The following is a 14552-nucleotide window of genomic DNA, read 5'->3' on the forward strand; positions in this document are numbered from 1 at the left end:
ATTACATGACTACCGCTCCTAACCACTACAGCACACTGGCTCCATGATACTGGAACTCGTGCCATGATGGCTATTGCTCTGCCTCCAACCATGCTTCTGAAGAACATTTGCTGGAAACTGCAGAAGGCAAACATGCTCTTGCACTCAGGTCCTGCTTGCAGGCTTTCCACAGGCATCTGGTTGGCCACTGTCAGAACAGGAAGCTGGACTAGGTGGGTCATTGGCCTGATCCAGCAAGCTCTTCTTATGTTCTCACTTAATTGCTCCAGGCAGGGCACGACTAGCTGTCATATGACCACTTATACCCTTTCTCCCTTCCCTGTTCTCAGGTTCTCCATGAGTCAATTTGCTCTTGCCCCCAAAGCAGCATACTGTTCTCCCACCAGCAGTTTGTCCCTTCCGTCACAGCTGAGAACCCAGAAATATAAGAAAACCAGGAAGCAGCCACAGATTGAGATAAATAAAATAAAGCACTCAAAACAGAATTGAACATAACTGAAGGAGCACCATTGGTAAAGAAACACACTCACCTCCCAAGTTTGTGCGGGGGAAAAGCTTTAATAGAAAAATTAAAATAGGTGGTATATTTTCAAAAATTCTACGGGATGTTGTTCAACAAGATGATCAGGCAAACATTTTATTTTCAAGTTTAAATTTCTTTACGTGCATTTTGATAAGGGCGATTATAGTTTCATTCCCAAACATCTCGGCAAGTTGCAAAGGTGTCAACCCTCCCATGGGACTTTCTACATCAGCGGTGGCATTCAGCAACAAATAGCAAATTCCCAGGTGCCCTAAATAGATTTTAAAAGAGAGAGAGAAAGAGGTAAATGTGTTTTGGCACAGAATATATTTTCTACAACCACCCAAACTTGACTCACACAGAACAATATCAACAGTTTATCTAGCATGCTCTGCAGTAGTTTGACTTCACCCCAAAGGTGCACGCCTCCCTTGTCTCCAGAACGGATGCCAACAAATTCCAACAATTTAGGACAGGAATGGGGAACTAGTTTCCTCTTCAGGTGTTGGTAACTTCCACTATCCCTGTTTGCTGGCTGAGTCTGATGGGAGCTGGGAGTCTCACAACGTTTTGAGGCTCTCCACTCTTACTTTGGGGTACCAGACAGAGGTCCTCCATCACCCGCTACCTGGTGTGCATTTTTAAATTGTATTGCTCAGATCTCAGGAACTTAATCCAGGTCTTCCAAAGTTTCTTAACAATTTCCTACCTAGCTTAGCAACAGATGTGTGGATTAGAATTTACCAAGTGAAATATTTCAAATTTACCTTTCAGACTTAAAACATGAAAACAGGAAGCATCTTAATTATGATGTCTGTTAACACGACCTTTAGGAATACTAATGCACGTTTTAGAATACTTGTGATTTATTTGTTTTGTCCTTAAATTTTGTTGTGGTTTGAAACTGTTGGGACTTTAAGATCAGGGCAGGGACAAGACTAGATGTTATGGATTTAAAAAACAAACAAACAACCTGACAGGTATGTATGGTATTGTATGTGGCATGCATAACAATTTTCCATGTCAAACAGGGCAGACAACAAGTATTTTGAGATCTACTTAACACTGTCAATGTAGTCTGGTTCTCCCCCCCCCTACACCTGAATGATAAAGGAACCCAGCACTGGGAGCAGATAGAAACTTTTCTAAGAGAGCTCCTCTAAGATGGCAGTGCTGGAGTAGAGTTCCCGGTGTCCCTATTCTGTAGCATATTTAGCACTGTGGTTTATGAAACTGACCTCTCCACACACACCCTGATGCCAGGCATGCAGTCACTGTGTATTAATGTGTATTACATCACTTATAACACAATCCGATGCTTACGGAAAAGAAACGCCTACTGAGTCAAGTGGGACTCACTCCCAGGTAAACAGGTATATAGGATTGCAGTCTCACCCCCAGAGGTGCACTCCATTGTCTCTCGAGACAGACAGATGCTAACAACAATAACTTAACTTTTAAAATGTAGTAAGCCGGCATGGCTACATTTGGGGATCTTCCTGTCAATTTTATTCAGTGGGGCCCTAGACATTTGCCCAAATCCCTGCCAGGATGGCACCACTGCCCAAAGCTGTTATTTGCCCCATTAAGACCTATGGATAATGGCATGCATATGCTTTCCTTTAGGGAGCAAATGGGTGGGAATGATTTTCTCATCAGTAAAATGGCACAGGGCAGGAACTTTTTGCAAACTGAGGGCCGCATTCCCTTCTGGGCAACCTTCCAAGGGCCACATGCCAGTGGTGGGATGTACAGTTTACCTTTGTGCAGTTGGCTAGTTTCTACCAACATCCAGACATGCAAGATGCACTGTCAGAGTTCAGGAGCACATTCCAGCTAGGCCATGGGTAGACAAACTAAGGCCCAGGGGCTGGATCCGGCCCAACCACCTTCTAAATCCGGCCTGTGGATGGTCCGGGAATCAGCGTGGTTTTACATGAGTAGAATGTGTCCTTTTATTTAAAATGCATCTCTGGGTTATTTGTGGGGCCTGCCTGGTGTTTTTACATGAGTAGAATGTGCCCTCTTATTTAAAATGCATCTCTGGGTTATTTGTGGGGCCTGCCTGGCGTTTTTACATGAGTAGAATGTATGTGCTTTTATTTAAAATGCATCTCTAGGTGATTTGTGGGGCAAAAGTTTGCTGAAAAAGTTTGCTGACCCCTGAGCTAGGCAATCTCAGGGCATGAAGCAGGGCCAGGTATGAGGGGGTGGTGGAGTTGGGTACTATGACACCCTGTGCAAGGCCAAATCCACCCCAACCCCGCCTTCCCAAAGGCAGGTAAGGGGGCATGAGGGCTCTGGCGGGGTCCTAGAGCCCTCCCAACTCCTTCCCAAAGCTGGGGAAGCGCTAACTAGGCTTTCCACTCAGTCAGAGAGACTTGGTTCCCAAACCTGAGATTTCCCTACCTCTTACAGAGGGAGAAAGGGTTGTAAAAACCTCCTCCAACTCCCAATTTTCCCCAACACTGGACTGCTTCTATCTGACCACAATCTCCACTGTTTCCACTAATTTGGCCATAAGAAATAGGGGCAAAACACCTGTATTACCTCCTTGCACTTGTAAAATGACAGAACTACCTTAAAATCAAAACTTATTTTAAAAAAAGGTATGAAGCATTACCGTAAGCAATGGCAAGATGTAACGCAGTCGCCCCATCGCACTGTGGATTTGGGACGTTCACGTTAATTCCAGGGTAATGCAAGAGCGAAGACACGAGATGCATTTTTCCAGTGTTTACTGCGGCATGAAGTGCTGTGTTTCCATTTTCTGCTACTTGGTTTATGTTGGGCACAGGAAGAGCCTGGAAAATTAGCAGGAAATACTGCTCACCCACCGAAGCAGAGCTAAGGGCCAGCTAGAATAAAATCAGAAAGCCGGCATTTTGTGCACTTTCCTACATAATCTGCTATATATTTTGGGGGAAATGTTGCAAGTTATGCATTTGAACACCTCCTCTTAAGATAACGTAAGCGTATTTTGCACGATGGTTCACGAGATCAAGGAGCAGGTTTTCACCTATGTTTGGATACAGTTGGACACCATTTAGAATGAAGATAGCAAACTGAACCTTTCAAAATTGCACTGATTTTTTGGTTTCTTAGAATTCCTGAGCGACACTGCTAGTATATTGTACAGTGGTACCTTGGTACTCAAACAACTTGGAACCCAACACTGCAAGCCAGGAAGTTTGCGAACTTTTTTTGGAAGCTGAATATGCTCCGTTTTGAGCGTTATACTTCCGATTTGAGTGCCACACTTACGTTTTGAGTGTTACGCTGAGGTCTGTCTGTTTCTGCTATTTATTTTGCGTTTTTGTTTTTGCAGCTCTTTTTTTGTTTTTGTGACTTTGTCACAAAAACCCAGTTCAGATACTGATGGCTCGGTTGTGTGACCATAGTACATTGTTTATTGCTTTCATTTTATGGATCAATGGTCTCGTTAGATAGTAAAATTCATGTTAAATTGCTGTTTTAGCGGTTGTTTTTAAAAGTCTGGAATGGATCAATCCATTTTGCATTACTTTCTATGGGAAAGTGCAGCTTAGGTTTTGGAATGCTTTGGTTTTGGAATAGACTTCCAGAACGGATTAAGTTTGAGAACCAAGGTACCACTGTATACTAATAGCAAACTCATTCTGTGAATGTAGAGTCTTATGTAGCCAAAATTGCACACATCCACGCCAAAGGAAGTATCAGCAGGCTTTTGAGAACCCTAAGATTTCCAAAACAGCTCAATAAGGACTGAGCATGCTCAATGGACACAGAATGCTGGACTGGACAAACCCCAGGGAAGGGGAATAAAAGAGCTCTCCCAGTAAAGAATATGGTTGGTTGTAACCCTAAACAGAAACACTCCATGCTGCAAAATTTTGTTGCGGGACCCATTTTGTCAATGCATTAATTTTTTTGATTTCTAGGTCACTTTCATCTTTAATTCTCATTTGCCTTGAAGTTTTAAAACTAAAGTAATTTCCATTTCTAAACCACATAGAAAACTCATGGAGAAATAAGTATTTTGTTCTCCGGTTAGCTCTTAATGTAAACATATATCCCCCCCCCAAAAAAAAACCCCCACCTCTCTTCAGATCGGCTAGAACCAATGTTGAAATAAATTTAACTACGTAAGTACAGCATCATCAGAAATCTCATTGACGGTTTTGGAGTTTTACAAAACGCTTGGGGAATTGGAGCGTATAAAGACTTGCATTTTAAAAGACTTACACTGTCATACATCAAACCCTTGTGGATCAGTCCAAAGGTCCAACTGGTACTGCGTCTCATTTCCTACAGTGCAGAGTCAGTACCTTCTGGGAAGTCCACGCTAAAGGCATGAAGGCAATTGCACACATTTCTTGCTGCCCCTCCGGAACTGTTATTTAGCACTATACTCCTCTGAACCTGGAGGTTCCACTTCACCATCGCAATGCATCAACAGAGTGTGGAGTGGGGTACAGCTCTGGCAGATCTGAAGCTTCCCACTCATGAAGTGTCAGGTCCAATTCCTGCAATCTCTAGCTAAAGAGCCCGAGATAGGAAAGATCCCTGTTGAAATCGTGGAAAGACAGCAATACGCAAGGGAAGCAATACTACTCCAGACTGTCATGACTCAGGGTATGGCAGTTTAAAATAGAACTGTGCATCAGCACGGGAGTTGCAGAATTCCTGCTAATCCAGGCACTAGGAAGCAATGCCTACTTAGGAGGCAGCAGCAACCTTTTTACCCTTTACCCAAGTGACCTCACCACAAACGGAAGTTCATTCCCTTCCCTGTGGAGCACATAGCTTTCTAGACTATCAGGAGTTTAGAAAGAGAAGCCCTCTCTTCCTTTGCAACGACAGGACAGTTTTATCAAATGAAATGGAAAAGCAAATGCCATATAACAGTGGTTCCCAACTGGTGGCCTGAGGACCCATGGGAGTAACCCACCCAGGGGATCTGTGGCACAATTCACATAACAAAAACTACCCTAGAGATATCCATTATTTCAAAAGAAGGGTTTCCATGGCTTGGCTTTTGAAAAACAGGAGGTACATAGTACTTGGCAAATGGGGAACCACTGCCGTATAACAAAGATCTGGCCTAGAAGGCCAAAAAGGTTTCCCATCTCTATCTCCCACCACCACTGGCAACCTCATGGGCCAACTATGACAGGCGGTGGGCCCACTTGTCAATCACCAGACACCTTAATTACATCAGATGATTGACAGGTGAGTGATGGTGCCCACCTGTCAAGCTTGGCCTGTAGAGGTAGAGGGAGAAGGGTTGACTTCTCCATGCACCAGCTGAGAGATCAATCCTGCTTAACGCTGGTTTTGGGTGCATGAGAGAAGTCCCAGCCTTGTTTTAATTTCCACTTTGATTCAGTTCTCATTTTGTGTGTGAAAATAATGTATTTTCTTCAAGAAGCAACAGAGATCTAGTAATGGAGGGGGTGGTGGCTGGTCCTTTGCTGCTTTCTAGGATAGAACCTCCAAGTTCAGAGGTAATATACCACTGAGGAGCAAGAGAGGGCCATTGCCTTCATTCCCTGTGCTTTTTGGCTTCCTGGAGATATCTTGCTGATCACTGTGGGAAGTAAGATGTTGGACTAAGAAGTTAGGTCTTCAGTCTGATCCAGCAGAATTCTTCTCATGTTCTTTAAATGCTCAGCTTTGCACAGATTTTGTAAACCACTTATTCAAGCATTATCTAAATTTTGTGATAGATGAACGTAGTTGCAGAAAAGAATTGGTGCTCAAATGGAGTAAGCTGGAGGAGGGACCCAAATGCGAGATGCAGGACCCAGAGGCAGAGTGGTTTGGATTTTTCATTCTCCCTGTCACTCCATCACCCTCCTCTCGCCCCCACCCCAGGTCAGCATTCCATGCCAACTGAGCATGCTCAACTTGTATAACCTCATCAGTAATTGTTGTCATCATCACCAACGCCACCATTTATGAAGATAATGATGGCTCTTGATCAAGATGATGACCTCTTGGGTGTGAAGAAGAAACAGTACCTCCGCAGAGCCTCTCAATACTTATGGCATCCATTGTAAGTCTGGTGTCTTATAAACTCTTTTATAAGAATTCCGATTGCAACATTGTCCTTTTTCTGTTCTGTGCTAATCTTGCCTAGAAATAAGTCCCACTGAACTCCGTGGAACTTACTTCTGAGTGGATAAGCCGAGGAATTCACTGTAAATTACTTCTGAGCTTATTGAGGAGCTCATCTCCCTGTAATTCACGCTTCCAAGGAAAACAATTTCCGAGAGATGCTACTGAGTTTGGGAGGCAGACGTTTCCCTGAACTAATAAAGTTGACACCAGCTTGCTTCTGCAAAAAGACAATTGCAACACCATGTGGAATTTGAACAATCACCACTCCATAAGCCTGCACATTACCCTTGGGGGATAATGGATCAACAGCTGTGCAGTTTTCAGAAGCAGTCATTTAACTCAGCCTCACACCGCTGAAGGTTGCTTCACACATTGTAGTTTCAGATGTGTACCAAAGAAATTTTAGGCTGGATATGGGGATTCTTTAGTCCTCTAGATGTTGCTGAAGAACAACTTTCATCAGCCCCAGCAAACATGGCCAGTGGCCTGGGATGCTAGGAGATGTCACTCAGCAACATCTGGAGGGCCAAATGTTCCCCACGCCTGCTTTAAGTACCGTATTTTTCGCTCTATAAGACGCACCAGACCACAAGATGCACCTAGTTTTTGGAGGAGGAAAACAAGAAAAAAATATTCTGAATCTCAGAAGCCAGAACAGCAAGAGGGATTGCTACGCAGTGAAAGCAGCAATCCCTCTTGCTGTTCTGGCTTCTGGGATAGCTGTGCAGCCTGCATTTGCTCCATAAGACGCACACACATTTCCCCTTATTTTTTAGGAGGGAAAAAGTGAGTTTTATACAAAAAATACGGTAGATGGCAAAACATCTAAAGTGTAAATGTGACATGTTTGCAAATTCATATTATCATAAAAAATGAATCCGATTTTTTTAAAATCTAAAGGAATGAGAGTGCAGATCAGAATCAGAAGTTACACCTAAATAGCAATTTACAGTGCAATCCTAGACAAGCTTACTCAGAAGTAAATGTAATTCTGTCCCATATGGCTTAAAGGTAAAGGTAAAGGTACCCCTGCCCGTACGGGCCAGTCGTGTCCGACTCTAGGGTTGCATGCTGATCTCGCTTAAGAGGCCGGGAGCTGGCGCCGTCCGAAGACACTTCCGGGTCACGTGGCCAGCGTGACGAAGCTGCAGCTGGCGAGCCAGCACCAGCGCCACATACGGAAACGCTGTTACCTTCCTGCTATAAAGCGGTACCTATTTATTTACTTGCACTTAAGGGTGCTTTCGAACTGCTAGGTGGGCAGGAGCTGGGACCGAACGACGGGAGCTCACCCCGCCGTGGGGATTCGAACTGCCGACCTTACGATCAGCAAGTCCTAGGCACTGAGGTTTTACCCACAGCGCCACCCGCGTCCCCTCATATGGCTTACTCCCATGTAAAGGTGCATAGGTAACATCTTCCACACCTCCTGCTTTATAATAAGGGTTTCAAAAACCTAAACAATAAATGTAAATCTTCTGAGTGACTGACCATTTCAAGGAAATAATCCAGGATCTTTGACTGATCATATATAGTGGCTAAAAATATTAGATTTCTGTTCTTTTCATCAGCAACACTGAGATCAAGCTTCTGGCTTCTAACAAGGTAATCCAAGACATCTGCATATCCCAACTGAACTGTCTGTAAAGCTCTGAGGAGGGGAAAAAGCAAATATGTTAACAGTTAACACTGCTTGGAAAAGAAGACAGAAAAGCAAAACTATTTCAGTCATTTACATTCCATGCAAACTGATTGGCCACTGTTATGTCCGATCAACAGCCAGACTCCAAAGAACTATGCATTTAATTTGGTACTTTTCCTCCTAAGCCACCCTCCCTCTGGAGAGTTTCAACAGCAGTTTGCAATAGGAGACGGGAGTTCAATGTCCCAAGTAGAAGTGGTGGCAGTGAACCAACAGGGTAAATATACATATATGAGCCCTTTGGGTAAACACAAAGTTGCTTTCTGCATCTTGCCCAAAGGTTTTTACATATATCTGAAGACATGATCAAAGAAGATCAGGAAATAACCTCTTGAGGGGGAGTGTTCCAAAGCTCTGGGTTCACAACTAAAAAGGCCCTGCTCCTGGCAGAAACCAATTTCATTCCTAAAGCCCTAGGGAGAGTTGGGCTTCAGACCCAGCCATCTCACCCACATCACCTAGATCAGGGATGGGGAACCTGTGGTTGCTCATACGTCACTGAGTTCCAGCTCCCATCACTTCAGCCAGCATGGCCAATGGTAAGGGATGATGGGAGCCAAATCCAAGGGCATCTTGTGGGTCACAGGCTAGCCACCCCCTAACCTGTGAAGCAAGTCCCACTGATGGGACCTTGGTGGACCTTGCTTCCATGTAAATATGCTTATGATTCACACTAAGAGATGTATTGCCATGTAAGTTTGAACAAGCCAACACTGGTATAATGAGTAAACCAACCTTACCTAAAAGTATTTTTTTGAAGTACTTAACTGATTTGAGAAAGTCACCATATGTTCTTTAATAATAGCAAATTATAAGGAATGCATTGTGTCTTCATATTATTATTATTATTATTATTATTATTATTATTATTATCCCAAAAGGTATTAGGAAATAATTTACAGTTACACTGTATTGTCTCTTTCAATTTGATGGTGTATGTACAGTGGCTAGGTTCTATGTCCACTGTCAGACAATTTTGTCTCTGAATTCCAGTTGCTAGCAATCACAGGAGTGGGGAGTGCTGTTGTGCTCAGGTCCAGCTTTCAAGTTTCCAATAAGCATCTAGTTGGCCACTGGGATGCCGGACTAGTTGGGCCATTGGCCTGATCCAGCAGGATCTTCTCATGCTCTTCATCAATATACAGAATGAATTCAATTCAAAAGCCTGTTTCAGGACAGCAGGATTCATACTGCTGCTGGAGAAGAGGTGGAACCAAGGCAAAGAAAGCAGGAAGACCCAACGTCTCCCTTCATTTGAATGAAACTATAAGCAAGTATACTGTTTCCAAATCAATGACTAGCTATTTATAGACAAGACTTGAAAAAGCAATTTGTCTAGTTCAGGGGAAGGGAACCTGTGTCCCTTGAGATGCTGTTACAACTCCCATATATATAATTTTTTGGTTACACAGCGATCTTAGCATGTGTGTCTGCATGTTCTCACACAGCACCCACAGTATTATCATTCTCTCATATAGTTTTCCATCTACAGGAGAAAACTCCTCCTGCATATTTGTGTCCAGGGCAGGTGTCGGCCAGCTCCACCTGGTACACTAGTTGAGACCCTACCTACCTGCGCACTGTCTCACCAGAGTGGTACATGCGAAGGTTATCTCCAGCTTGGACCACTGCAATGCACTCTTACATCGGGCTACCTTTGAAGGTCACTCGGAAACTACAACTAATCCAGAATGCGCCAGCTAGACTGATGACTGGGAGTGGCTGCCGGGACCATAGAACAGCGGTCCTGAAAGACCTACATTGGCTCCCAGTACATTTCCGAGCTCAATTCAAAGTGTTGGTGCTGACCTTTAAAGCCCTAAATGGCCTCGGCCCAGTATGCCTGAAGGAGCATATCCATTCCCATCGTTCAGCCCAGACACTGAGATCCAGCACCAAGGACCTTCTGGCAGTTACTGCACTGCGAGAAGTGAGGTTACAGGGAACCAAACAGAGGGCATTTTCGGTAGTGGCGCCCATCATCAGATGTCAAGGAGATGAATAATTATATATCTTTTAGGAGACATCTGAAAGCAGCCCTGTATAGTGAAGCTTTTTGAGGGTTAATGTTTTAATATGTTTTTATATATGCTGGAAGCAGCCCAGAGTGGCTGGGGCAACCCAGTCAGATGGGCGGGGTACAAATTAATAATGATAATGATAATGATAATGGTACGTGGAACATCCCTATGCATACATAGAACATTCGCATCACAAAAGAGAAGAGGAAGCTTCTGCATGAACAGAAGGCTAGAGCTTGAAGGAGAGCAAATGCTTCAGCAATGAAACCACTAAGACCAAGGTCCCAATCTGCCCCTTTCTCTCAGGGCCTGGTCAAAGCCTGACTTGCAGCTAGTCACTTCACTAGCGGCTGTGAAGCTGCATGGCTGGTTTGCTGCCACCTCTGCTCCAAGGGAAGATGGGGGGGGTGTCTAAGAACCAGCCAGGATCCCAGACAAATGGTGTGGGGACCTCCAAAGCTGTGGCAGGGATGTTCCAATTGGATGTCTCCTCCACATTGGTAAGCGTGAGATCTGCTAGAAGGTCCTGCCCCTGAAGAGACCTGAGGTTCAAGGTCTGGGCAGGGCTGAACGCTGACAGAACTCCCGTCTACCTGGCTCTGCATTCTTCTTCAGCAATACATCTGCTCCTTCTTCACACAGGGACAGGATGCAAATGCATTTGAGGATTGAGCAACATCTAGGAATGCCTGTGTATGTCTGCAAACTGTACTGGACAGAAATCGCTAGGGCCGCTCTAATTATGGTCATTTCTGAGCATCGTAGAATAAAGGCTATGCACGTTATAGCAAGTGACCTGAAGGGGCACACAAGTACGCTAGCTTGGTAATAGCCTAGAATTAAATAAAATCAGTAGGTGGATGGAAGTACTTCGGAAAAACACTGAGATCACAGTGAATTGCTCGAGGCTAAACAGCCTGATCTCTGTCAGATCAAAAGAAGCTGAAAACTTCTCTGACAAGGACAGGCCATCTTCTGAGCGTTTCTTTAACCCATGGGCGAGCCTAAATCAAAGAAGCCTGGGACGGCATAATTTCTAGTGACTGATATTAAAATAAGGCCCACGAGGATGCTCTCCCAGTTTTAAATGGTATAATTTTAAATACAGTATGGCAATCTTATATGCATAGGTGTATTTATACACATTGGCACTTTCTAAGCAAATTGCAATGGTTGGTGGCTGATGCAAATATCTGCCTATGAACCATGGATGAGAATAAATCAACGAACCCGTGGATTCTTTTAACTTGCAGATGAGAATCCGTACATCAAAGGAAACCAAAGCTGCTGCTGACAGCAATTCCACTCCAATGCAACCTCCCTGTCAGCATGTCACAAGGTGGGAGCGATTCAATACATCTGTTGCAGCAATGCTGAGAAATCTGGGGCACTAAAGAGACAAACTGATTTATTGCAGCATGAGGCGCCATAGGCAACAACCTGCTTCATAGGAAGGGGGTAACGACCCATGCCTTCCAGGTTCTCAGCTGGGCCCTGATCAGAGGAGGTGTTTTCATTTGCTTCTCTCTCTCTCCCCCTCAGTAGTCTTACACACAGCTAGACTCTTCACCAGCAGCAGTAAAGCTTCTGTCTGGCATAAAAACATATGCTTCCTAGGGACCGCCAGCTGAAAACTACTTTGATTTTTAGAGCCTAACTTCCTGTGATGCTATTGGGCAGGCAAGAACTCAACCGTATCAAAATCCTAAAACGAACACCATCAGCTGTACTGCTGGATAAATGTTTAATGGTTATTGCATTTGTATTTGTTTAAAAATCAATTAAAAAAAATTGTTTTAAAAACACACACACAACAATACCAAACTCCTGACTCCAGCTCTACCTGCATCCTTTCTGCCACACAGATTTATATGGTGGAAACCAGATTTATTACCTGCCTTATTCAACAAGACATTCCAGGACAATATTATTGTGCAGCTGACCAAGTCCCAAAGTCAGGAATAATGGGTGCCAGAAGCATTGTGCTACATTAGGAGTAGCCAATGTGATGCCCAATGGATGTTGTGGGACTCCAGCTCCCATCAGTCCCCATCAGCATAATCCCCCATCAAATACAGATTAAAATGTGGGGTTTCTGGAAGTTTATTTATGCATTTCTTAACTTTGGTTCGATTGACCGGCCGTTCTTTTCTCTTTTGAAGTGCACAGTTAACTATTTGTGCATGATTCTAACTGGGGGCGAGTACGTTTGGCTAACAGGATATAAGATTTTCATATAAATGTGCAAGGGAGCACAACACATATGGAAGCATGAGATGTATGGGGACACTGGCCTCTGCCAATGCATAATGTGTGAATGTGTGAGGAGAGGCTTGCAATACAACAGAAAACAGTTGACCAGACATGTTCCAGTACCACATACATGAGCTCCCTCTAGTGCATTTTGTTAGAACTGGCCTCCTGCACAAAGGAAAAGCAACTAATGCACAGTAGTGTTGTTCGTAGCACTTTCAATACCATGACCTTGCACGTGCTTTAAATATTTATTCTGTATTAATGCAAAAGCACATGCTCTATATCACTCTATGGACCTCTGAAAACTTCAGTGAGCAAGGCAACCTCAAACTAAAAGCAAATCATACCAAGACTAGATTTGTTATCCCCCCGTGAAATTTTGCTGCATTTCAAGCAAATTCATAATCGCTTTGTAGGGGAGGGAAGGCATTCTCAATCTACCACAAGCAGCTCACTGGGTTGGGTGGAGCATCTATGCCAGCTTTCCAGCAGGTGGGCAGCTGTTGCTTACTGACAGGAAGAGGGGAAGGGAGTGGGGAGGTCTGTGCCGTACAAACACATTGGCAGTACCAATCAGGTGCTCCTCCCAGTGTGTTTGCACTGCACTGACCTCTGAGTTGCTTCTGCAATCTACACAGACATATTTCCCCCTTGGTCCACCACATTCAATATTTTATAACTATTATTAGATTTCATTTATAACCTGTTGCTATACAGTCCAAGGGCAGGTTACAACAACTTAAAATTCAATATGAAAAACAGTTCTTCTGGGGTGGAGGGGAGAAGATCAAAAAAACATTTAAAACAGTTTTAAAAACCCTGAGCCTCTGAGGGTGGTGAAGCTACCGAGAGCCAGCAGAGCCTGAGGATTACGCGTTTATTTGGTAGGCCTTTATGATGGACCTTAATAATCGTCCCATCTCAATGTAGTCTCCCCGCAAGGTATGAATTCATCTGGAAGCAGCTTTAATTAGTGTTCCCCCCTATTTGTTTTCCTCATCCATGATTTAACTCATGTGTCTATTCCCCTCCCCACTCAATTATTTCCTTACAATAAATAATAATTATAATAATAATTTATTATTTATACCCAGCCCATCTGGCAGGGTTTCCCCAGCCACTCTGGGCAGCTTCCAGCAAAATATTAAAATACAATTTCTACTAAAATACATCTTACAATTTGATGTCAATGCTCTTTTGTTGGCCTTTTATTTATTTCAGTATATTAAAATCTATACTTATGCTATTTTTTTCTTCTCTTATATACCTGCCACATTCACGATGTGCCTTGTTAGTTTTTTAGTCTGTTCATTCCTTTCCAAAGATGCATAGCCACTGAACTAAAAATATAGTTTATTTATTTTTTTAAAAGGAAATACTATGATTGACTGGTAAGATTCTAGTTCAATCCTTGGCATATCCAGTGAAAAGGATCAGGTACCAGGCGGTTCTGAGGACTGGAGAGCTGCCAATCAGAGTAGACAATACTTGGCTGGCAACTCCCTATGAAACACACACAGAGTGGTATTTGATTTTTTTGCTCCAGGCTTCTGACTACCATCACTGCAGCCACCACCTATTGCAAACTGATTTTGAAACTCTCCTTGCCAAGAGGTAAAGGACAGACAACTATTTGCAGAAGGCCCCACAGAGCTTGTTCCATCGTTTATCTACTTATTTATTTCATACAGTTTATACACTGCTTGATTGTAAAAAGCCTCAAAGCAGTTCTTTGGACCCTGGACAGTGTCAGTATATCTGCCCTTTCAACTTTATGTGACAGCAGAAAGACAAATTGAAAAGGATAGCTGACAGCAGTGTTGTTTCCTGCCGAGACAGACAGAAGAACGACAAGACTGGGAAAAGACAGGAAAAGCAAATTGGTTCTGGGTTTTCGACCACAACTTTTTATTTCTCTTTTTCCACGCAGCTCAGTAAAAACCATCCA

The 14552-nt window shown here is 43.5% G+C and overlaps 1 protein-coding gene across 5 annotated transcripts in view; it reads right to left on the bottom strand.

Annotated features, from left to right (window-relative positions):
* Positions 1-538: 538 nt before the first annotated feature.
* LOC310664432 (small integral membrane protein 10-like protein 3) overlaps positions 539-14552 on the bottom strand; it is a 28784-nt gene continuing 14770 nt past the window's right edge. For 3 of the 5 annotated variants that reach the window (XM_083413613.1, XM_083413612.1, XM_083413611.1), the window contains 3 exons: positions 8117-8276; positions 3147-3327; positions 539-794 (listed from right to left, as the gene is read on the bottom strand). Coding sequence is in view for 2 of the 5 variants with exons in the window: in XM_083413611.1 (XP_083269737.1) it covers positions 625-794; positions 3147-3327; positions 8117-8276 (511 nt within the window). In the remaining 3 variants the exon portion in view is untranslated. Of the gene's footprint in view, positions 795-3146; positions 3382-8116; positions 8277-14552 lie in introns of all 5 variants that reach the window. The other 2 variants (XM_083413610.1, XM_083413614.1) reach the window with 2 other exon arrangements.

This window comes from Podarcis tiliguerta (assembly GCF_965153285.1).
Source record: "Podarcis tiliguerta genome assembly, chromosome: 14".
Lineage (NCBI taxonomy): Eukaryota > Metazoa > Chordata > Lepidosauria > Squamata > Lacertidae > Podarcis > Podarcis tiliguerta.